Raw genomic sequence first — 23,986 nt, 5'->3', positions numbered from 1 at the left:
GGCAATGCTAAAGACACACCAGCTGGTGGCGCCGTCTGACAAACTCCACGAAAATCTGTGCATGCAACATTACAAACTCATGGATGTATTCTGCTGCAGCGACCAGCAGATCATCTGCTACCTCTGCTCTGTGGACCAACACAAGGGCCACGACATGGTGATGGCTGCAGCAGAGAGAGAGCAGCGGAAGTCAGAGCTGCCGACCAGGAGGGCCCTGCTTCTCCAGAGCCTCCAGCACAAAGAGACAGATATGATGAGGCTCCAACAGGAGGCCCAGGACATAACCTGCTCTGCCCAGAGAGCAATGCAGCGCAGGGCAGACGTCTTCAGAGAGATAGCTCTTCTCCTGGAGATAAGGCGCTCTGAAGTGGAGCAGCAGATCCGGTCTGAGGAGAGAACCCAACTAAGGCGAGTCCAAGAGCTCCAGGACCAACTGCAGCAGAGCGTCACTGATCTGAAGAGGAGGATCTCTGAGCTGGACACACTGCCCCTCACCCCAGATCATAACCACTTCTATCCTTCACTGTCCACAGACTCCGCAAGGATTCAGACAAGGCTTCAGCTCTACTTTGAGGATGTGTTCAGTGGTGTTTCAGCGCTCAGGGACAAACTGCAGCTCATCCTGAGTCAGTTTAAACTACCTCAATGTGAGCCTTACTCCAGAGGGGAGTTCCTGAGATGTGAAGTCACTCTGGACACAAACACAGCAAATCCACAGCTGTATCTGTCAGAAGTAAACAGAAGAGCAACGTTTTTGAGCGAAGACCAGAGTTATCCTGATCAGGTTTAGTGATTGGGTGTTTCTGGGAGGTGGACTGGGAGGGGTTGATGCTCTTTTTGGTTTGACTCCAAAGTCCCTGATCCAGAATCGGGGTTTACCTGGACCACCGCAGAGGAGCTCTTTGGTTGGACAGTATTAAAGATCGAATTGTGAGCCTCCTCCACAGAGTCAAGACCACCTTCGCCCAGCCCCTGCATGTCGCCATTGGACTTTTCTGCTTCGAGGGAGAAACTGCACATTTCCTACACTTAAAACACTTAAGATACTAGTCTAAAGATACTAGTCTAAAGATACTAGTCCAAAGCAGGACTTAATCAACTTCCCAACCAAAACAAGACCTGCACCACAATTTGAGAACCTGTGGTAAATCAATACTTACTATATTTTAATCTTAACATTATCAAGTCTGGGTTTCGCGGAAGAAGATGGATGGACATTTAATTACGATATATACATTTGATTGTTGAATTGTTATAGTGATGAAGACAAGTAATGTGCCTCTCAGAGTAGTTTTCTGTCACCATACTTTTACTTCTACTTGTGTAATATTCAGTTTGAAGTAACGGTGCAAAATGTATTCAGACTGTGTCCGTTCTTTGGAAATAACAGAATCTGTGCATTATTTAATGTTTTGTCTGTCCAAACTATTAAATCATAACTTTACGCTTACTTGAGTAATTATTTGGGTGAGCACATGTACTAAACTACTGTTATTTTTGACGTAGCATTACTCTCACTTGTGCTCACTATTGTTTTTTTACTGACAAAAGGAATGTGTTGTTGACTGAAGTGATATTCAATTTGTAGTACACAGTGTTCTAGTACAGTCGACCATAGGTACTGCACAAATATGACACTTGCACGTGCAGGAATGCAGCGCAGCGAGTTACGGCTTGGTAATGAACGGATGTCACTTATTGCGCGGTTTGTAATAAATAGAACAACTTGAGTAATATTCAGTTTGACAATAATCTCACATGAGTCAACGTTTTCTTCCCACTGTGACTAAGCGTACACCCGCCAATAATAATAAATGATTCACGAGTTGTTGCTTTTGTGTCTGTTCTGTGGAAATACCAAGAACCTGAGCGTTATTTGTTATTTTGTCCGTCCAAACTCATAAATCATAAATCATGCTTTAAATGCATTTTACGTCCAAACTGTTACTCGGTCAGTGCAGTTTAGTCAGCTTAGCTGCAGTATAGTCTCTCCAAATACTTCTTTAGTAATGATTTGGGTCACTATTTGTATTTCTACTTGAATAATATTCTTTTTGCGTAACGTTACTCTCATTTAAACGTAACATTTGGCTCCTCCACCCACCTCTGATGACAAGATGTTATTAACAATTATGAATGTTGTATTATACTGTCCATTAGGAGGCACTGTTGAGTTAAATCTTTGCTTAATTTGAACCAGGAAACTCTAAATACCAGTGATGGTAATAACACACTTTTGCAGCACTCCAGCACTGCAAGTTATGGCTTAGTTATGAACACACATTACTTATTGTGTACTTTTCAAGCTTCACAGTTTTCTCTAAAAATAAATGCAGATTAGTCCATTATTTATTTCCATTGTTGTCTTCTATACTTACAGTAAACAAACTACAAGTCTAATTTCATTTACATAAACTCAGTCAAACTTTATTGACTTTCCACACGAGAAATTACTTTCATTTTGAGATGGGAAATGCTTTTATTTTAAAATTAAACCTGATTTATTTTTTGTTTGGTGATTTTTTTATGTATTTTTCTTACATTACATCCTAGTTGAAGTTGTTGCCAGTGACTACAAACATTTTTTGCCAATATCGAGCGCTAAAATGAACAGGAGGGACAGTTGTGGCAGGAGAGTTTTATTAACAGTCATGCCAATATAAAGCTATTTTGAACTGGAATCTCTTCAGCTACTGGAAGCCACTGTAAAATGTCAAATAACATCGTCATAAACATGAAATAAAACTACAAAGAACTCACTGTACCTTATTTATATACAAAAATCACCATGTCACGCGGTACCCTCGTCGCAAAAAATAAAAATAAAAGTGTCGTCAGTTCATGCAGAAAAACACATCACTGATCGTTTAGGCAACCACTACATATTTCTCGAATTTCAAATAAAAAAAAATGGAACAATAGAATTCACATGGAAGCAGCAATCTGGGCGTCGATACAAAAAAATACACAAAAATACACACAAATAACAACAGTGCACTCCTTGAAATGCATTCGGCACAATTTAAATTTTCACAATAAAACGTCTTGAAAAATGCAGCTGTTTTACAAAACTCATGCATCACTACGCCATTTTTGTTGTGTGTGCGTGTGTGATATGTCTATAGGTTGTGGAATTATATATACAAAAGAGAGGAAAGTCAATTTTTTTGTCTGCAATTGTAATATTTTTCGTTGTCTTTGGGTTAAAGCTTGATCGAGGCTTCGACAAGGCAGTGAGGTGACCCTGGATTCTGGGTTCCCGTAAAACGCAGTGAGGTTCTTTTGACTGAAATGGTCGAAAAGGTGATTTTGTCGATGGCGTGCGGTGTTCTAACGCACGATTTCTCCGTCAAAAGCCAGTGCACTTCCAAGCCAAACAAAGACGGACGTTTCAAACTGGGCCGGAGGACAGGTCAGAAATCTACGGTAAAGTTTGCGTTTTTGGCGATAAAAATGCGGGTCCTGGTTTATGTTCAGTATCTCTGTGATTACCGAGCCTGGGCACATGATACAAAAACTGGCACGAAGTTCAAAGTCCTTTTCAGTCTGCACAAATGAACAAAGGTGATTTTTATTTCCATTTTTTTTTTTAATAACATGTTGGCCTTACTCAAATTTGCACACCGACTTTGAGTTGAACGTGAAAAGTGTGTGGACCCAATCTGATCATCTGTTTAATGGATTTTCTCTTTGTTTTGTTCATTTTCCAAAGAGATGTATAAAAACCAACCCTTTCGTTTGAATCGTGAGATCATCGAATTGTAACACGTAAAATGCCACCTATTGGTCTTGGTTTGAATGTGGAATAAAACCGATCAAACCAGGACTGTATCAAGACTAGAAAGGACTGAACAAGAACTTAAACCAGGTTTATTCAAGTTTAAAACCAGGTCTAAACTAACAAACCTTACCGTGCCGTCTCATCAAACAATTTAAACAATTGTAAAGTGAGCGAAACAAGAACTAAACCAGGACGTAACTATGCAATGGTCTACATTTGACTACTGGATCCATCTCAACAAGCGAAACGTTTAACCACACGTAGCATCCTCCTGGCGTGTAATATCATCCAAAATGGAAATAATGCTCTTGTTTTTGCTTCTTTTTTCAATTGAATGATGCTAAAAGTGTAAGATGGTGTTGTCTTTGAAGGGTTAGAGCGTAAGATAATTGCTTTGTACACTTTTAGACAGAACTCAAACGTATTATCTAGACGTTATAAGAAGATGGAAGCTGTGGAAGTCGAACATATCAATTCAATATCTGAAAACCATTTGAAAGCATTTTTCTTTGTGATGTGTTAATTTGCTTGAGGAGAAATAATCCTGTGGTTTTTGTCCAATCAATATTAAAATAAAAGCATTAAAAGTCATAGTCCCAGCCAGAATTGTCGTCCGGTGGTGGGTCTTCGGTGTCTTCGGGGAAACTGTCAAAGTTACTGGTGTCGATTGGAGACGAAACCTGCAAAATGGAAAATAAGAGTTCAGTTTAGCAAATTCATTCATTTATTTAGTTCAAGCGTATGAGCAAAATAAATCATAAAATTGCTTCAGACATCGATCATTTTAATACGATGTTTGATTTGATGATGTAAATGTACTACTTAAATGTCCACATAATGCAATATTAAAACATATATTAAAGGAGTCTTTTTTATCTAATTACATGCATAAAATGTTATTGTAATATTTATTTTTATGTTTATGACATTATAGTACATTTATCCTGAGTACCTTTTAGAAGAAATTGTACTTCTCTGACTGCATACTTACTGAGAAAAACTTTTATTCTTTACTCGTGACAAAAACATTAAATGATCTACTTCTTGCACTGCTTCTTCAAACAGGGTTTAGGTTTTTTATTTCTTTGGAAAAACCAGAACCTGTGCATTATTTAACCTTTTGTCTGTCCAAACTCAGTCAGTATAAGTAGTAGTTTTTCCATCTTGCACTCTTATAATAATCTGGGTCATTTGTAGTTTTACAAGAGTAAAGCTGTCACAATATCACATTTTAGTATTGAAATATTGTGAGGAAAAAACACCACGATTTACCAATTATTCACGCTTACTGAAACCTTAAACAAAAAATTTTATATATTTTTTTATTCGTCAAGGTTGAGACCAACTTTACAAAAACATACTTTCTAAATGAACAACAACAACCTAAGCTAAAACAAACATTCACATGTGTCAAATTGTCATGTTTTTTTAGTTCTTACATTCATTTTTGAAGTCACTACTGCATCTATTGTACCCGCCTCCTAAATACTGTTTCTCATTGACGTTATGAACATACTTGTAATGTCCAGTAGGAGGCGCTGTTGAGTTACACATCTGTACTTACGTTTCGCTGTATGGGTGGAGTTAGAGTTCCTTTCTTTAGACCTTCCCAGTTAAAACCTTCAAACCACCTTCAGAAGACACAACAAAACATGTAAAAATGTGCAATAAATAAATTAACAAATAAATAAATAAATATATTGCTTTATTGCTGTTTTTTTCTTTTCTATATATCTTACTTGTGCTTCTGGATGTCCTTCACGCCGTTTTTGAGGTTCCCAAGTCTATCTATGGGATTGTCTCTGTGGAACAAATATGATTTAAAGATGTAATAACTGCGTTTGTTTCGCAGTGAGCCGTGGAGCTTTAGCGCCCCCTACCTGCAGAGCTTTTTGATGAGGCTGGCTGCGTTCTTGGTGACCTTCTTTGGAAATTCAATCATGTCGATGCCTCTCAGAATCACATTGTAGGTTTTCATTGGGTCTGGGCCCGTGAATGGAGGACTGTAACAGAAAACATGGGTTGTAAAATAAGACAATAAAATACCTAAAGCTGTAGTTGTCAGAATTTTGGCCTAAAAAAATGTATTAGTGTATGTATTATTATGTACTTAACCAGTTCTCTGTATTGGCTGGTGTGTTTTATTATTTTAATGGTAATTATTGATTTGTTATTCATTATTCATTTTAATTAACATATTTTTCATAGGGAACAATTCAAGTATATGATTAAAGCAATACATTTCTATTAACATTTTACTAACCATTTAGATTAAAAATTCAACGGTGGGAATGCAAATGTGAATAAGATGAGTCAACCAGATTTTTTTATTTTCTATTTACTACTAAAAAATCAAGATGCTTCTAGTAAAATTTGCTCATTCATTTATTTGCATTTATTTATTTAGTTTGTTTCTTTGCTTTTTTATCACATTTTTATTGCTTTTCTATATGATTTCTTTTAATTTATTAATTTATTGCCATAGATAAATAAAAATCACATAAAGTTGGGACCAGTTAAGTCTGCCAGTATCCAAATAAATATGTATTTGACTATATTTGTATTATTTTCTCATACATCGTTGTGTTTACCTTCCGGTCAGCAGCTCGTACATGAGGATCCCCAGGGACCAGTAATCTGCCGACACGTCATGACCTTTGTTCAAGATGATTTCAGGGGCCACGTACTCCGGCGTCCCACAGAAAGTCCACGTCTTTTTACAGTAACCGATCTTCTTGGCAAAACCGAAGTCCACCTTCAGACACAAAATCAAAACACTGACTGATATGGTAGTAGTAGTATTTTATAGTAGTAGTAGTATTTAATATTTATTGTTAAAGCGGTTAAAACGTCTAGACAGAATGGCTTCTATCATGAGGCATTTCTGGAACAATGTGAATTGTTTTTACATCTAGCTTTGCTTAAAATTACTTGAATTTAGTAGTTTTGACTGGATAAGATTTCATTGCTTAGATTACTTCACTGGTTTTAAGTGACTTTCTGAGTGGATTTTATACTTTTTACAATGGGGTAAGTCAAATTTTCTTAACCCAAAGGAAAATAATATGGCTTGAAGTAAGAAATAACGTATCAGAAGTTTAAAAAAAAGAAACATTTTTAAGGTCAATCAAATAAATAGATCTTAACTTTGAAATATGTATTAATATCTTGAAATCAAGACATTTTAACTCATCTATAAATTCATTTTTTGCTGTGTAGATGGCTGAAATCACCTCAACTTAACGGCACAACGAGCATGCGTACTACAAAGAAATATAAATGAATTAGCTGGACCAATAGGAGACACACATCCTTTGAATAATGTCACATTTGCTTACAAGTTTGGCGTATCCCCGACTGTCCAGGAGCAGGTTTTCCGGCTTCAGGTCTCTGTAGATGATGCCTTTTGCGTGGAGATAAGCGAACGCCTCGACCACACAGCCGGTGTAAAACCTGGTCGTCGTGTCATCGAATGAACCTCTGAAAGAAAGACACACGGAGGCTTTTCACTCCCGAGCACACGAGCTTTAAATATACTGTCATGGCCTCAACGTTACATATACAAATACGTGTCTAGTTGCTGAGGAATAAACCAGGAATAATTTATCAGGACAAATATGATGCATTATTTGTGTCGTTATTGACCTTCAAACATGCTCTTGAGTAGCTTTTCTTTGACATTTTGTGTTTTAGAGCTAAAATAAAACATGTTTTTACAAATAATAACTAACGATAACTGAGTAACTGAGCTTTGGCTCCATCTACTGGCCGCAGAGGTGATTACACAACTTTAAAATCAACCGGAGTGTTTTTAATGGTCGGAGGGGAGTGGACTTTTTAACCAGAATTCCTCAAACTAGCATGAATGAAGCTAAATGCTACTCCACGTGTGTTTTTGATGAAGGAACACTGTTTGAAGATGATAAAAAGCTGAAAATGAGAAATACACCAGCACTAGATATGGTTTAGTTAGGTGTAAAATATAAAACAGCATGTATTTTTTGAAAACGTGTGAGCCCTGCGCAGTTTTTGTACAACAATTTACGTACAAAAGTGTCATTTCGGTGGCAAAGGATCACAAATCTGAAAGGTGAAATTACCTGTCTCTGAGAATAGTCCACAGCTCTCCACCGAGGCAGGCCTCCATCAACATGTACAGGTATTTACTGTCTTTAAAAGTCCGATACAACCTGAACACAACACAAAAACCACCACTCAAGCTCAAGCGAAGGTGTAATCAAACCCGGAAGAAGAAGAATACAATAGTACGTGCCATTTGTGGAGAACCTTTCAAGACGCTTTACATTAGATATAAAAAAAAGAGGTATTTCTGACCTCTTGTTACCTTTCTATCACTGTCTCTTCCATATATATATGCTTTTTTGATCACTAATAATGACTAAATCGACTTATCGTTTAGTAATTGATAGATGGAAAGGAACAATATTATTTTTTATCATATACTACTGACTACAATTACTGACCTTTTGTATTTGTAGCAGCTCATGTTCTTTAAAGATACTGTTTTTTTAGGGTGCAAAGTGGTTTACTGGGATTATCTTACTTCAGGGTTAATGTGTCGTCGACATTTGAATTTAAAAAAAAAAAAAATTTGCAATATTGTCTGTGGTAATACTGTACACATCGCACTTCACTTCGCCCCGGGGACTTGGACAGGGGCACCAAGATGTTTTTCTATTACATGCTACATTCATTCTCATCTAAAAATGTTCAAATGGCAAAAAACATGTTTAAAAAAAAGACAAATGAAGTTAAAATAAAAAGGTCTTCCACATTATGTTTTGTAAATCACTGCAGGGGGCTAACGAGCTATATTTAAACTGTTTAGAACTCAAATAGAACTAAAAAAAATGGGGCAAAATGTGGAATATTGGTGCAGGCATCATAAAGTTAAGTTTATAGACAAAGACTGCAATCAAAAACTGTATGATTTAATCTTGAAATAGTTTGAGTTTGGAATAGCAACCGCTCACATTATATTTACAACTCAGAAAGACGGCCAACCACAAAAAGTAATGTTGTTTTTTATTTGTTTTGTAATAAGGTTTGACAAAGCCCCTGTTCTAGGCTTAAGTTCTAACCATTTCATAAAAATTTTTTTGACCTTTCTGTATGTATCTCCTGAAATAAACAAATTATTTTAACTTAACTGTTTATTTTTTGTTCATTTCATGTAGAGGAATCAATGTGTGAGCCTGATTCCCGAGACAACACGCAATATTTCTTGAACGCAGCTCAAAAACACCACTTTCCCACATCATCTGCTCCTCTTGTTCCGCCCCTGTCGTGCTCTGAGTGAGTGACAGCCGGATTCGACCAATCACAGTGAAGAATGGACTCTCCAACGCGGCACATGCCTTTAGTTGCGCCTCTATGGTTTACATGGATACACTAATGTCCGTGTAATACCCCACCTGACCACAAAGTCGCAGTGGGCGTCGGCCATGATGTGCTTCTCCGCTCGGATGTGCTCCTGTTGCCGCGTGTCGACAATGTGGCGTTTCTTCAGGATTTTCATGGCGAACGTTTTTGCCTCTTCGTTTTTGAGCTGTACCTAAAAAAAAAAAAGATCATATTTTTGCCGTTTAATGTATAAAATGGATCCCACAGAATGAAAAACAGTTTTTGTATTAGCTGTCGATGGCTCTATGTATTTAATCAAAATGTTTTCTAACACATTTGTATTAAAAAGCATCAAATAAACACTTCCTAAAATAAAAATAGCCTCGGCTTTTATTTTGATCCCATTTCGCTTTTTTTTTTTTACAAAACAAAGTGACAAAACGTTCCCAAACTCGTCCTCTGCTATGAAATGATCGTAAACATTGTCTATGGTGAAGTTTGCTTATGTTTAACCGTTCTTAATCTTGCAGGGTAAAAGTGAAGGGATCGTAACTACGGTAACACTGATCCAACTGATCCAAACGTGCTGTAAACACGTTTATTTATAGGTGTTTTACAACTTGAGACACCGACACTCGACTCCTGGGGTTCAACTTGAACATTATTTGATCATTTTGTTGCATTAAAATCAAATAAAATGGCTTTCTACATCAATTTGAGCATAAACAATGTAGACTTTAATTCAGTGTTAATAAGAATAATAATCAAATGTCGTCACCCAAAGTCTGAACTCTTTTAGTCGTCGATTCCTTTTCAGTTTGTCGGCTTGTCAAAAGATTTGTTCTATTTTGTCTTGTACACTGAGGTTTTTTAATACATTATCCACCAAAATAAAAGGTATAAATATGTGACTGAAAGCTTCTAGTTGGAGAATATTTATGAATAAAGTGTATTATTGATGAAAATCAGAAACGGTCTATTCTCTTTGTGACATTTTGATTTAATGATGGCGCCGTCTTCATTATAATATATAAAGTTTGATGTATGTGTATTCAACTCTGCACAGTCCAATTACAATGATCAAAATACGGCTGGGATTAATGTTTATAGTGGACTAGTCACGACTAGTCTATTCATTGTTCCCAAAATGACCACTGACAATCAGAAATGACAATAAAATCGATAAATTGCACATTCCCCGCACACATTTTGTACATTACTTTTAAAAATACTAGTAATACAACGTCCTTGAGAAGCTTACTGGGGCGAAAGTATCCCGTTCCTTCTGCTGGCTACGTAAGCCCATATCTATGAGGTCGTAGGTCAGATGGTCAGAAGTATGTGTGAGTGGCAGATTATAAATAGCCCCAGGGCATGATGGGAGATCCTGAGCGGGGATTCCTTCCTGTTTTTGGGCAAACCCTTTCGAGGGCTTCTCCAGTGGCCTTTAGTGAACCCGAGTCGCTGCTGCGGCAATGAAACCTGAGCCTGCACCGCAATGCACCAAGCTCTATGTTTTACCATTACTGCCAATTAGAGGTGGGAAATTGATAATAATCTGAATGCTATTTTCAAGATATGCTACATCTGAACGGTGAGTGTGTCGTTTGTAGTGGAAAATGCAACAAAAAGAGCTGAAAATGTAAAAGAAATGATGTTGTGAACTTCAAAATAAAGGTATAATGTGATTTCTCAGCACATTTGTGAGTCATTTTAAAGATATTTCACATTTGTCTGATAATTAAACCTCCACTAACATGTTTAAACACATTTATGTTTGGTTTACATACAGTTATATTGTCTTACTATCGTTATCAAGATACTCCCAAAAAAAAATATCAAAACTTGTCAAGATTGCTCAAACCTATCTCCAATCCATGGGCTTCAGAGAGATGAAAATCAGCACCGTTGCCACAGCAATCAACAATTCAAACTACAATATATTATTTTGAAAGGTCAAAAGTCCCCAAAATGGCACCAATAAACAGGAAGTTGAATGCCATGAATACAGACCGTTATTCTTAGTTTTGTTTTAGTTTGTTGGGTCAATAAAGGTGCTCAATGTACGGCCATTTTTCTGGTGGAGGGTCAGTCACCTGCCTGTTTCCATGGAGATGTTTATTGCTTTGCCAGAAATGTTCCACGGTATGGCATTAAACTTCTCCATCTTGCATTTATCCTAATACCGGTGTTTTTATTACCCAAAAATACCTTAAAAAACCAGGTATTCTTACTGTGAGTGGGCTCGCCTCGCCACAGATCTGACCTGTAACTCGACCAGGCGGTGTTTACTGCTCGTCTCCATGGCGATAGTACACATGCTACATTATGATGACCAACCGGACTGAGAACTAGCTGTAAAAGTTGGTCTCTATGTGAAATGAGAGGAGGGACTCAGTTGCTCGGGGCGTGGCCTGATCCCGGCGCCACCCTCTCGACCGGGGTCACATGATCAAGCCCCGTTTTGAGTTCCAGATCCAATACTTTACTGGAAACTTACTCCAAATAGCCTCCAGACACAGACACCGCGGGACAGGACGTTCAGCAGATTCGATTCAGATTCAGAGATAGAGTTATAAGATCGAGTATACGTGTTTTTATGTTCTCAAAAACTAGGCCACGGGAGAATACTACTACTACTACTGCAATCCCTACAATTACAATTACTACAACTAAGGGTATACATTTAAATTATATGATGTCAATCCAACAGAAATGTACAAAAACATGTCTGAGTTGAGGATTAATTATGAGACTAATAAAAAATGGCGGTAAAATTGATCACAAAAGTGCAAAAAAAACACCTTTTACCTTCAGTTGAAAGTTTTTTCATTCTATTTTGAATCAGCTCTTTAATTAGCATTTATTCTTTACTATAAACGACATACTCAATATTACAATTTTGCATATTTTCAAAACAACATTCACCATATTATCTCAATTTTTCATATTTTCCTACCACTACATATATAGCGAGCATATTTGTGCCAATATTAAGTGAATTTAAAGTCATAGCATTACATTTTGTTTGGCCCCAGTACATTATTGTAAATGCAGCTCTTGAGACCGCTGTGTGCTGTCTGCATCTAATCATATCTATATCAACCGTGAACCAGGAAGTAACACTGGTGCTCTGTTAGCATGCTAGCATTTTAAGACAGTAAAAATTTGCCTTTGATATATTAGAAAGTTATAATAATTCTAGTAAAGACTGCGTTCTGGGTCTAGTGGCTCCCTGTGCTGTGATGCGTGCTGCCGTGTCATTGACTGTTACCAGTTCAACTCGTCCGAATCCTCCGACTCCCAAAGTGTCGATGATGTTGAAGTCTGTGAGCTTCAGGCCGGAGAAGAAGGCGTTTTCTGCTTCATATCTACACATAAAAACAGTAGATTATTACATATAAAGACATGCGCAATGAGTCAATGTGTAAGAACAATTAACGTCAATTAAGTGATTGTTTGTTACAAATGTGTAGATCTGCAAAAGGTTCTGTATTTTAGATGTAAGACCGCCAACGACAAGCTGCACATTTGGCCAAGGACAAGTGTAATCATATATACTACATATATCAAACATGGAGGGGACGGTCAAACTTTACATTGATGAACACACTGGACACAAGTAAAATGTAATGCACAAAATACTAAAGTACAAAAATGTTGCAGTGACTATATTACAAGTCCAACCTACTTTAAACAGTAAAGTAGGTTTAAAGGTCTGGCATAACCAACCTATTTTCTTAGATTTAAGGACATATTATATCAAAGTATAAATGAGGACTATGTAAAATGTACTTTTACCAGCTTAAATATGTTGTGACAGTATTCCAGTCTTGTCAGTTTACTCAAAGATGTATTTCGATTGATTGTAGTTGTTGTATATTGTCCTGCAATTAGATTCAAGGTCATACATAGGTTAAAAAATGTCACGTAGCAACAAAAAAATTTTTATTCTCATTGTCAATATCAATATTTTATTCAATTAGTCGACAAGTAAATTTGTATTGTTCACTGAGACTCACATTTTTTAACCCAATAAAGGTTGAAATGTGACTGACGGCTGGACTGGGACCTGTTTCTATGATTTAGTCATTGTGGATCAATATTTATTTATCTATGTATTTATGTATTTATGTATCTATCTCTATTTATTCATTTATTAATTTATTCATTTATTCATTTATTCATTCATTCATTCATTTATCTATGTATTTATGTATTTATTTATCCATCTATTTATTTATTTAATTTATTTATATTATTCATATTATTTATATTATTTATATTATTTATATTATTTATATTATTTATATTGCTGTTTATTTATTTATATTGCTGTTTATTTATTTATATTTATTTATATTGCAGTTTATTTATTTATTTATTTATATTTATATTACGGTTTACCTTGAGCAAACTTTAAATCAATACAGTATCTACTTTATTTGTTATAGTTTTGTACTAAATATGGTTATAAAAAAGGCTTCACATGTCTCCTTTAAGCTTGGACGGGTCAAACCTGGAGCACTTGACGACGTGGAAGAATGGGAACTTCTTGGAGGTGTGAATGGAGTAGGACACGACGGGGAGCGGGGCCGGGGGGCTGCTGAGGCGCTCCCGCTGCCTCCGCACCGTCGGGATGGGGAACAGCTCCCTCATCACTCAACGTCCAAGCACAGACAACCAAAAAGGCCAACTCTTCAGTCCAAAAAGTATGTGTAGAAATGGTGCGCAACGGCTTTTTCAGTCCAATTTACAAAAAAAAATTACTTTACAGTCAAAAACACACAAAAATATATGTGGAAATGGCGTTCAAAAGCTTTTCAGCCCAGATTACATGAAAAATTGCAATAACTAAACAGTTTTTAGTTGTTCAAGATCAAAATTCTTCCAAGTTTTTCAAATATTTTTGTTCAATATATTGATCTTGTCGTTCAATATTAGATTGTTTTGACGAAAAAAAGGATGTTTTGACGAAAAAAAGGATGTTTCTTAAATTCTTCAGGGATTTCAGTCCAATATGTCACTGTATAATAGGGGATTTTCTCAAAGAATATGCCCACAAATGACTAAAAAGCTGAAAAAAAGCTTTAATTATTCAAAAGTTACTACTCTGAAAATGCCGCACTATTTCACGAGGCAATTTCAAATGGAAAAAACAAAAAAACAGGTAAAAAACAAAAAGGATGCTATTTAATCCAGGAATGTTAGAACATTTATAAAACTAAAACAATATTCACTTTTCTTGGTCTCTTTTTGATCTAGTGAAGAAGAAAAAAATGCGATTTCTTTTTTTTGGAAAATTTGAAAATTTCAAATCTTTAGGAAAATGTCCGACACAACGTTCTCAACAAGGCTGTTTCCAAGGAAGAGGTGAATTTCCAGTTTACATGATGACATTTGGCGCGATCAGGCCAATGGTCACTACGGCGACGGTGAGACAAGGTCAGATCAAAATTTGCCAGATCCTCCAGCTGCGTGTGCATCAAGTTTGAAATTAAAATCCACTAAATTTGAACCGAACGGTCGCTTGAAGAGGAGATTTAAGCTTCAAATACTAAAACGATGTCATCCAAAATCGCCTCCAGACTCTGCGTCCTGAGTCTCGTCTGCGTGCGATGCGGATGAGGCAATGCCAAACCCGGGGTGGACATGGAGGGACAGTAAGCGTGTATTTTTAGATGCTGGAAACATTGCTGAAAGGTTAACCCAGTAAAAGGCGGTTCTTGACACCTGAGAACCGTATCAGAACTCTATCACTTATGTTTATCGCTGCTTTGGTGACGGAAAGCTGCTTTAAACACGTTTCAAAGAGGTAGTGGTAGTAGTAGTAGTAGTAGTAGTAGTAAGAGGAGTTAGTAGTATGTTTGTAGCTATAGCAGTCGTAGTAAATATGTTATATTTCTTAACTACTTATTGAGAGCGCTGACATTTTTTTTTATAACATAATATAAAAAATGTCAACAAATACGCAAATTTGTCTCCCCCCTCAAGTAATAAATGATAACAATAAATAATAATAAATAATGATATATAATAATTAATAATGTAAATGATAATACATAAAATGACATAATAATACATAATAAATAATAATCATAAATTACGACAAATAATGAATAATAATACATAACAATAATTCATAATATAAATAATAATATATAATATATAATAATAATAATAATAATAATAATAATAATAAATAATTAATACTCATAAAAAAGAAAGACATATACTAATACATGATAGTAAGATAAGATAAAATAAGATAAGATAATCCTTTATTGTCCCACATGGGGAAATTTCATTGGTGCAACGCAGGTAGATACAGAGGTAGATACAGAAGAACAGATCACTTATAGGAAGTCTGAAAAACACTTTCAGTAGAAGATCTCCTATAAATAAATAAAAACTCCCATAGACAAATAAATAAATAAATACATAGATACCATTGCATGTGATCCCGACAGTAATTGCACATGAATATGTGTCACGACAGCACATAGATTGCACATGAATTTCACAGTAATTGCACATGAATTGCACATGAATTCCAACAGCAATTGCACATATGACAGAATTGCACATCAGTATTAGGTTAGGTCAGTATTGCGAGTGTTCAGTACTAACAGTTTTTGTTATAAAGTCTGACAGCAGCAGGAAGGAAAGACCTACGGAACCTTTCCTTCACACATCGAGGGTGGATCAGTCTCTCACTGAAGCTGCTCTCCAGAGCGGAGAGAGTGTCCTGCAGGGGGTGACACTCATGGTCCAGCATAGATGTGAATCTAGCCAGGACCCTCCTGTCCCCCACCTCCTGCACCGAGTCCAGAGCACAGCCCAGGACGGAGCTGGACTTCTTGATGACTCTGTCCAGCTTCCTCCTCTCCCTCTCTGTGATGCTGCTGCTCCAGCAGGCCACACCTACAGGAGGGCTGATGCCACCACAGAGTCGTAGAAGGTCTTCAGGAGTGGCCCTGTCACTCCAAAAGACCTGAGTCTCCTCAGGAGGTAGAGCCGACTCTGGCTCTTCCTGTACAGTGCATCTGTGTTATGAGTCCAGTCCAGTTTGTTGTTCAGATGAACACCCAGGTACTTGTATGAGTCCACTCTCTCAATGTCCCGTCCCTGGATGTTCACTGGTGAGGGGGCAGTGGGGTGGCGTCTGCGGAAATCCACCACCATCTCCTTGGTCTTCCCCGCGTTGATGAGGAGGTGGTTCCGCTGACACCAGTCCACAAAGTCCTGCGCCAGTCCTCTGTACTCCGCGTCATCGTCGTCCGTGATGAGTCCGATGATGGCAGAGTCGTCAGAGAACTTCTGCAGGACACAGCTGTCCGTGTCATGTCTGAAGTCTGCAGTGTAAAGGGTGAAGAGAAAGGGCGCGAGGACAGTGCCCTGGGGCGCCCCCACACTGCAGGTCCGAGTGTCAGACACACAGTTCCGGGCTCTCACAAACTGGGGTCGGTCTGTGAGGTAGTCCAGGATCCACTCTGCCAGGTCATACTCCACACCAGCCGTCTCCAGCTTGTCCCTCAGGAGCAGCGGCTGGATGGTGTTGAAGGCGCTGGAAAGATCGAAGAACAGGATCCTCACAGAGCTGCCAGGCTTTTCCAGGTGAGAGAGAGAGCGGTGCAGCAGGGAGATGACGGCGTCCTCCACTCCGATGCCAGACCGATATGCAAACTGCAGCGGGTCCATGGCTGAGCTCACGGTGGAGCAGAGGTGGTCCAGGACTAGCCGCTCCAGTGTCTTCATCAGGTGGGACGTGAGAGCCACTGGCCTGAAGCTGTTGAGGTCTTTGGGGCGCGGTGTCTCAGGCACAGGTACCAGACAGGAGGTCTTCCAGACCTGTGGTACCACCCTCAGCTTCAGGCTCATGTTGAAGACATGCTCCATAACTCCACACAGTTCATCTGCGCAGGACTTAAGGAGCCTGGGGCTGATGCCATCAGGTCCTGCTGCCTTCCTCACTTTAATCCTCTTCAGCTCACTCCTCACCTGTGCTGCTGTGACAGTCAGTGGTTGGCAGGGGGACCGTGTGCTGGGGGGATGGGTGAGTCCAGGCGAAGTGGGGAGCTGATGGTCCGGGGCAGATAAGCGAAGAGGAACAGATGCAGGGCATTGTCCAGCTGTGGAAGAGGGAGCATGCAGCTGTGCAGGGGGAGGGGCGGGTGACCGATCAAACCTCAAGAAGTGAGCATTTAAATCATTCACCCACTGTAGATCCCCCTCTGTCTGGGCAGGGGGGATTTTGAAGCCTGAGATGGTTTTCAGGCTCCTCCACACTCCCTGAATGTTCTTTTGCTGCAGCTGCTCCTCCATCCTCCTCTTGTAGCCGGCCTCAGCCTGCCTGATCTTCCTCCTCAGCTCCTTCTGCACAGTCCTCAGCTCCTCCTTGTTCCCTGACCTGAAGGCTCTCTTCTTCTCCTTCAGCAGAGCCTTCAGTTCACGGTTAATCCATGGCTTGTTGTTTGGAAAACACCGCACCGTCCGGGAGGGAACAATGTTCTCAAAACAGAAGTTGATGTAGTCCGTGATGCACTCTGTGATGGTGTTGATGTCCTCCCCATGTGGGTCATAAAGCTCAGTCCAGACAGTGGTGCTGAAGCAGTCCCTCAGAGCCTCCTCGCTCTCAGCAGACCACATCCTCACCTCACGGGACACCACAGGCTGCCTGCGCACGATGGGTTCATACACAGGCCTCAGATGTACAAGGTTGTGGTCCGAGCTGCCCAGGGGAGGGAGGGGGGAAGAGGAATAAGCCTCCTTGGTGTTGGCAAAAAACAAGTCCAATGTTCTATTCTCTCTGGTGGGGCAGGTAACATACTGGGTGTATGTTGGTAGGACAGAAGAGGGAGAAGCGTGGTTAAAGTCACCAGAGATGAGGAAGAGAGCCTGTGGATGCTGTGTTTGCAGCCTACAAGTGCAGGAGAGCAGTGCTTCACAAGCATTTTCAGCATTGGCAGACGGGGTCACATAGACTGCGATTAAAATCACATGTGAGAACTCCCGGGGCAGATAGTATGGCCTCATGCCAATAGCCAATAGTTCAATATCCTTGTTACATAGCTGCTCCCTCACTGTGCAGTGTTCGGGTTTGGACCAGCTCGTGTTCACATACACCGCCAGACCTCCACCTCTTTTCTTCAAGCATTCTCTCGTTCTGTCCCGCCCGCAGCAGATGAAAATTGTCCAAACCTACAATAGAGTCTGGCATTTCTGCTGTTAACCAGGTCTCTGTGAAAATCAAGACGCTGCTGTCCCTATAAATCCTCTGGGACCGCATGTGGCTCGCTATTTCCGTCATTTTATTTTGAAGGGACCTCACGTTACCCATGACTACGGCGGGAACCGACTTCCTGTTTGTCCCTCTCTTCTCTCAGAGTTTACGTCCAGCCCGTCTGCCTCGTTGCGTTTTCCTTAGGATGTCCGCCGGGATAACGTGACGATCTCCGGGTAAGACGACTGTTCTCCGCAGTTTCATGAGTTCCTCCTTTGTGTAAACGCGGTACGGCGCCGGGCGGGGGGCGGTGCCGGAGCCGGGGGACTCAGAGCCAAGACACATCGCAACGACACGACGAAAACACTCAATCCAGTAATAATATAAATAACAATACATAATAATACATAATAATACATAACAATAAATAATAACACATAATAATAAATAATAATCATTTGCCAGAAAATGTTGAAATGAAGATTTGCTTGAATGTGGAAAGTAGATTGAAGTGAGTTGGTTTGTTTTGGATGGCACTTAGAGGAGGAATAATGACTTGTTTCTTTTACCTTGGATAAACTCCAAGTATAAAGTTCATAACTGAAGTATGATATCAGGAGCTCAACACTTGGATCTAAACTGGGACTAACCAATTTAAACATAGCTCTGGGGCCATTTCCAAACTGCGGCCGCTGTTGTGTGGCCATTTGACTGTAAATGCACTGTATTGCAACAAAAACTAGATATTGCCTCGAACTATATTTAAAAAAGAAGCCAATATGTAAGAAAAAAGTAGCAAATGGTTTTCTAGCAAAATTAATGTTCATGTTTAAAATCTCATAAATGTGCGTGTGTTTTTCCTAATAAACCTCAAAAAGAAGATATGTTGCTTTAAATATTGTAAACAAAAAAGTTATAGTAAAGTAAGTAAAGTGAAGTAAAAAAAAATAAAAAAAATAAAATACTGCAGTTAACAGTAAGCAAAATGTTAATATATGTACATTTATAATCTACAGTTAATCACAAAGTACTAGAGTATTCCTTCTTTCATTTTTGCCCTGTGCAATGTGTAACGACACGGAGGAGACGGACCACATGATGCTGCAGTAACATTAGGTCAGACTTAAATTTAGCGTTGTCATGGGTGATGTACGCGCACGTTTAGAAAGTGACCACTGAAGTCAAACACCTCTTATGGTAAACATTATGATATACATTATTATCTTATGGCCTCATCATGTTTCCTGCGTGTTTGAGCAATCCTGTTTCATTCCGCAACTGAAGCTCGAGCGCTCGGAAAATCCCCTGTTTTCACCTACCCCCTACCCCCGCCCATCAAGTACTCACAAAAACGCTGAGTGACACATGTCGGGTTCTAAAATGTCACGTGGCCACTTTTCCAGAGTAAGAACATGTAAATGACAATCTGCTGCTTGTTACGGTGTCATGTGACTGTGAAGGGGCGGGGCTTATCAGTTTTACAGTTTGGAACAGGAAGTCAATGGACCTGCTTCTATTATGTAGCAATTTTAGACCAATATTTGGGTTTAAAATTAACAAAATGTTGTAGTAATCCCATACAAAGAGCACGAAAAAAGCAAAAATGAAATACCAGTACAGTTAATCAAACTAAATGTAAATGCCTCAACATGAGATAACATATAACTTTAGAAAGATCAATAAAAGACTATTTCAGGTCTAAATTAGGTGTGGGTAATATTGACAAAAAGAATATCTACATTTAGTATCTCATATTGTGTAAATCCAACAGAAATTTGATAAACCATGTCTTTAAACTTATTAGTTGAGGATTAATTATCAGACAAATGTAAAATGAATCACAAAAGTTTGTTTTGTTATAATATAATAAAATAAACTGTTAATGCACGATATTAAAATTTTGCACACCTCCCAAACAACACTGATTTTGATTCTGATTTTCATTATTTCACACCCTTCTTTACCTATATTCTGCATGTATCGCATCAACTAAAAGCTTTATTTCATTCAGCCCCAAACCTGAATAAATAAAGCCGATCTGGCGAATGTGCTGATGTCGACTTTGGACATAAAACACGCACAAAACGATATCGTGTTTATTTGAACGTTCACAAATGCACACTGAAGGTTGTCGCAGTAAACGCCCGTTTAGCTTCCGCACAGCAAATCTATTCTGGATAAAAACACTATTCTCGGTGCGATTAAGAGCTGGTTAGTCCGGACACAAGCTACTGTTTCAAATACATTTCATTTATGATCCAGTCTCTCAAATAAACATGTCAATATCCGCGGTATATTTGGCCGCGTCGCGTCAGGGCATTTCAGACGGACACATGCGACGACTTTGGGCCCAGTCAGCGCTGCTATTCGAGTTCGAAGAGGTTACATTAGATTTAAATAGGGTTTGGATGGTGAAAGAAGTATTTTCCCGTGAGTCAGGGAGACTTCCTGTACTTGCTCTTTTAAAAGATACAGTATTTAGAGTTCAGATGTTCTCGCTGACGCAGTCTCGGGAGTTTTCTTCGAGCGCTCCGGTTTCCTGAACTCGATACGCGTACCGCTCTTGATTCGACTTCAACGCGATCTCAATCCGGGGTCTCTCACGCTGAAGAGCAGAACGTTCTGTGGAATACTCCGAGCGGGCCGATAGAAGCGCCGCAAGAAGCAGGAAAAACCGACCTTTTGCTTAATCCAGTTGAGAAAAAACACACAAAAAGCCAAGAAATCATCTCCTTTTGACACGTTAAGTAAAGTAAGAGTACATTTATATTGTCAAAAGGTCCAGGTCCGACTACTGTATGTTCCGTCACTCAAGTACATCTATTTCAAACCGATTTTTTGTGTTTTTTTTATCCTTTTAACTTGTAATCTTTGACCTTGAGAGTGTGAATGAACTTGTTTGTTTTGACAGATGGAAATGTAATAATAGTTTCCCCCCGTTACAAGTCCCATGACCGGCGAGCGGAGTCCTTTGCGCTCGTATTACAGATTGATCTTACATAAGGAGGAGTCCGATTCAGCGGTAAACACGCAGTAAACACCGACCGCCGCCAACACCGTTACACGTCCATAGGCTTTATATACTGGGAATGTCAAGAGTTTTTAATGGCTTAACAGCACAGACATGCATGACGTATGAAAAGAGTTTGTGCACATAATATTTAATACATTTTACGATGCATGAATGTGGTGTGTGTGTGTGCGTGTGCGTGTGCGTGTGTGTGTGCGCGTGCGTGTGTGTGTGTGTGTTGGTGCTTTACTAAGCCAGAGCAGCTGTTGCTACAGTAATACAATGTAAATAATACAATAATACAATGTAAAACGTCTTTGTGTGTCCACCTGTTTGGTTTCAGATGACTGTACGTTCTATAGAACAATCACATTTAATGCAGCTGGTGGAAAGTTAAACATAAATACTGTTAAAATGCCGATTTTTGTTTAAATTTAGCAAGTTCTAGGGTAAAATCACTAAGGTGCGTGAACACTGAAGATCTTGATGCTTGATTGTTTAATTTTTTCCTCCATATCAGACATTTTTTTGCTAATAAAATGTGACTAAGCTCAGTTTTCCTGTGCGAACACGAACTAAATACTGTTGAATTGCTGATTTTTGTTTAAATATAGCTAGTTCTAGGGTCTAATCACTAAGCTGCGAGAACACTGAAGATCTTGATGCTTGATTGTTTCATTTTTTCCTCCATATCAGACATTTGTCCATCCATCCATCCATCCATCCATCTTCTGCCGCTTTATCCGGGGCCGGGTCGCGGGGGCAGCAGTCTGAGCAGGGACTCCCAGACTTCCTTCTCCCCAGACACTTCCTCTAACTCCTCCGGGGGGATCCCGAGGCGTTCCCAGGCCAGCCGAGAGACATAGTCTCTCCAGCGTGTCCTGGGTCTTCCCCGGGGCCTCTTCCCGGTGGGACATGCCTGAAACACCTCCCGAGGGAGGCGCCCAGGAGGCATCCGAAACAGATGCCCGAGCCACCTCAGCTGGCTCCTCTCGACGTGGAGGAGCAGCGGCTCTACTCCGAGCTCCCCCCGTGTGGCCGAGCTCCTCACCTTATCTCTAAGGGAGCGCCCAGCCACACGGCGGAGGAAACTCATTTCGACCGCTTGTATCCGCGATCTTGTTCTTTCGGTCACTACCCAAAGCTCATGACCATAGGTGAGGGTAGGAACGTAGACCGACCGGTAAATAGAGAGCTTTGCCTTTCGGCTCAGCTCCCTCTTCACCACAACAGTCCGATGCAGCGACCGCATCACTGCAGCCGCTGCACCGATCCGCCTGTCTATCTCACGCTCCATCCTTCCCTCACTCGTGAACAAGACCCCGAGATACTTGAACTCCTCCACTTGGGGCAAGGACACCCCACCCACCTGGAGAGGGCAAGCCACCTTTTTCCGGTCGAGAACCATGGCCTCGGATTTGGAGGTGCTGATTCTCATCCCAGCCGCTTCACACTCGGCTGCAAACCGTCCCAGTGCATGTTGCAGGTCCGGGTTTGATGGAGCCATCAGGACAACATCGTCTGCAAACAGCAGAGATGAGATCCTGTGGTCCCCAAACCGGACACCCTCCGACCCCTGACTGCGCCTAGAAATTCTGTCCATAAAAATTATGAACAGAACCGGTGACAAAGGGCAGCCCTGGCGGAGTCCAACATGCACTGGGAACAGGTCTGACTTACTGCCGGCAATGCGAACACAGCTCCTGCTCCGGTCATACAGGGACCGGACAGCCCTGAGCAAAGGGCCCCGGACCCCGTACTCCCGGAGCACCCCCCAAAGGACACCCCGAGGGACACGGTCGAAAGCCTTCTCCAGATCCACAAAACACATATGGACTGGTTGGGCAAACTCCCATGAACCCTCGAGCACCCGATGGAGGGTATAGAGCTGGTCCAGTGTTCCACGACCGGGACGAAAACCACTCTGCTCCTCCTGAATCCGAGGTTCGACTATCGGTCGGATTCTCCTCTCCAGTACCTTGGAATAGACCTTACCCGGGAGGCTGAGGAGTGTGATCCCTCTGTAGTTGGAACACACCCTCCGGTCCCCCTTCTTGAACAGAGGGACCACCACCCCGGTCTGCCAGTCCAGAGGCACGGTCCCCGAACGCCACGCGATGTTGCAGAGACGTGTCAACCAAGACAGTCCTACAACATCCAGATACTTTAGGTACTCAGGGCGGATTTCATCCACCCCCGGAGCCCTGCCACCGAGGAGTTTGCGAACAACCTCAGTGACTTCAGCTTGGGTGATGGATGAGCCAGCCACCGAGTCCCCGGTCTCCACTTCCTCTTCGGAAGACGTGACTGAGGGATTAAGGAGATCCTCAAAGTATTCCTTCCACCGTCCGACGACATCCCCAGTTGAGGTCAGCAGGCCTCCTCCCGCACCGTAAACGGTGTTGGTGAGACACTGCTTCCCCCTCCTGAGGCGCCGGACGGTTTGCCAGAATTTCTTTGGTGCCGACCGATAGTCCTCCTCCATGGCCTCCCCGAACTCCTCCCAGGCCCGGGTTTTTGCGTCTGCGACAGCACGAGCCGCGGCTCGCTTGGCCTGCCGATACCCGTCGATGACCTCCGGAGACCTACAAGCCAGAGTGGCCTGATA

General features: G+C 40.5%; 1 protein-coding gene across 2 annotated transcripts in view; it reads right to left on the bottom strand.

Moving 5' to 3' along the window:
- Positions 1–2,623: 2,623 nt before the first annotated feature.
- LOC140368916 (cGMP-dependent protein kinase 1-like) overlaps positions 2,624–23,986 on the bottom strand; it is an 83,149-nt gene continuing 61,786 nt past the window's right edge. The window contains exons 1-10 of one of the 2 annotated variants that reach the window (XM_072456082.1): positions 13,665–14,769; positions 12,420–12,516; positions 9,217–9,356; positions 7,882–7,971; positions 7,120–7,261; positions 6,373–6,536; positions 5,662–5,784; positions 5,521–5,583; positions 5,346–5,412; positions 2,624–4,461 (exon numbers count right to left, since the gene is read on the bottom strand). In XM_072456082.1, coding sequence (XP_072312183.1) covers positions 4,363–4,461; positions 5,346–5,412; positions 5,521–5,583; positions 5,662–5,784; positions 6,373–6,536; positions 7,120–7,261; positions 7,882–7,971; positions 9,217–9,356; positions 12,420–12,516; positions 13,665–13,804 — 1,125 coding nt within the window. In that variant the 5' untranslated portion in view covers positions 13,805–14,769 and the 3' untranslated portion in view covers positions 2,624–4,362. Of the gene's footprint in view, positions 4,462–5,345; positions 5,413–5,520; positions 5,584–5,661; positions 5,785–6,372; positions 6,537–7,119; positions 7,262–7,881; positions 7,972–9,216; positions 9,357–12,419; positions 12,517–13,664; positions 14,770–23,986 lie in introns of those variants that run through there. The other variant, XM_072456081.1, reaches the window with a different exon arrangement.

Source organism: Eucyclogobius newberryi, unplaced genomic scaffold (genome assembly GCF_026437365.1).
Source record: "Eucyclogobius newberryi isolate DKJ021-1_F unplaced genomic scaffold, fEucNew1.0.hap1 SCAF_20, whole genome shotgun sequence".
In the NCBI taxonomy this organism is placed as follows: domain Eukaryota; kingdom Metazoa; phylum Chordata; class Actinopteri; order Gobiiformes; family Gobiidae; genus Eucyclogobius; species Eucyclogobius newberryi.
This window is presented reverse-complemented; position numbering and strand designations above follow the sequence as displayed.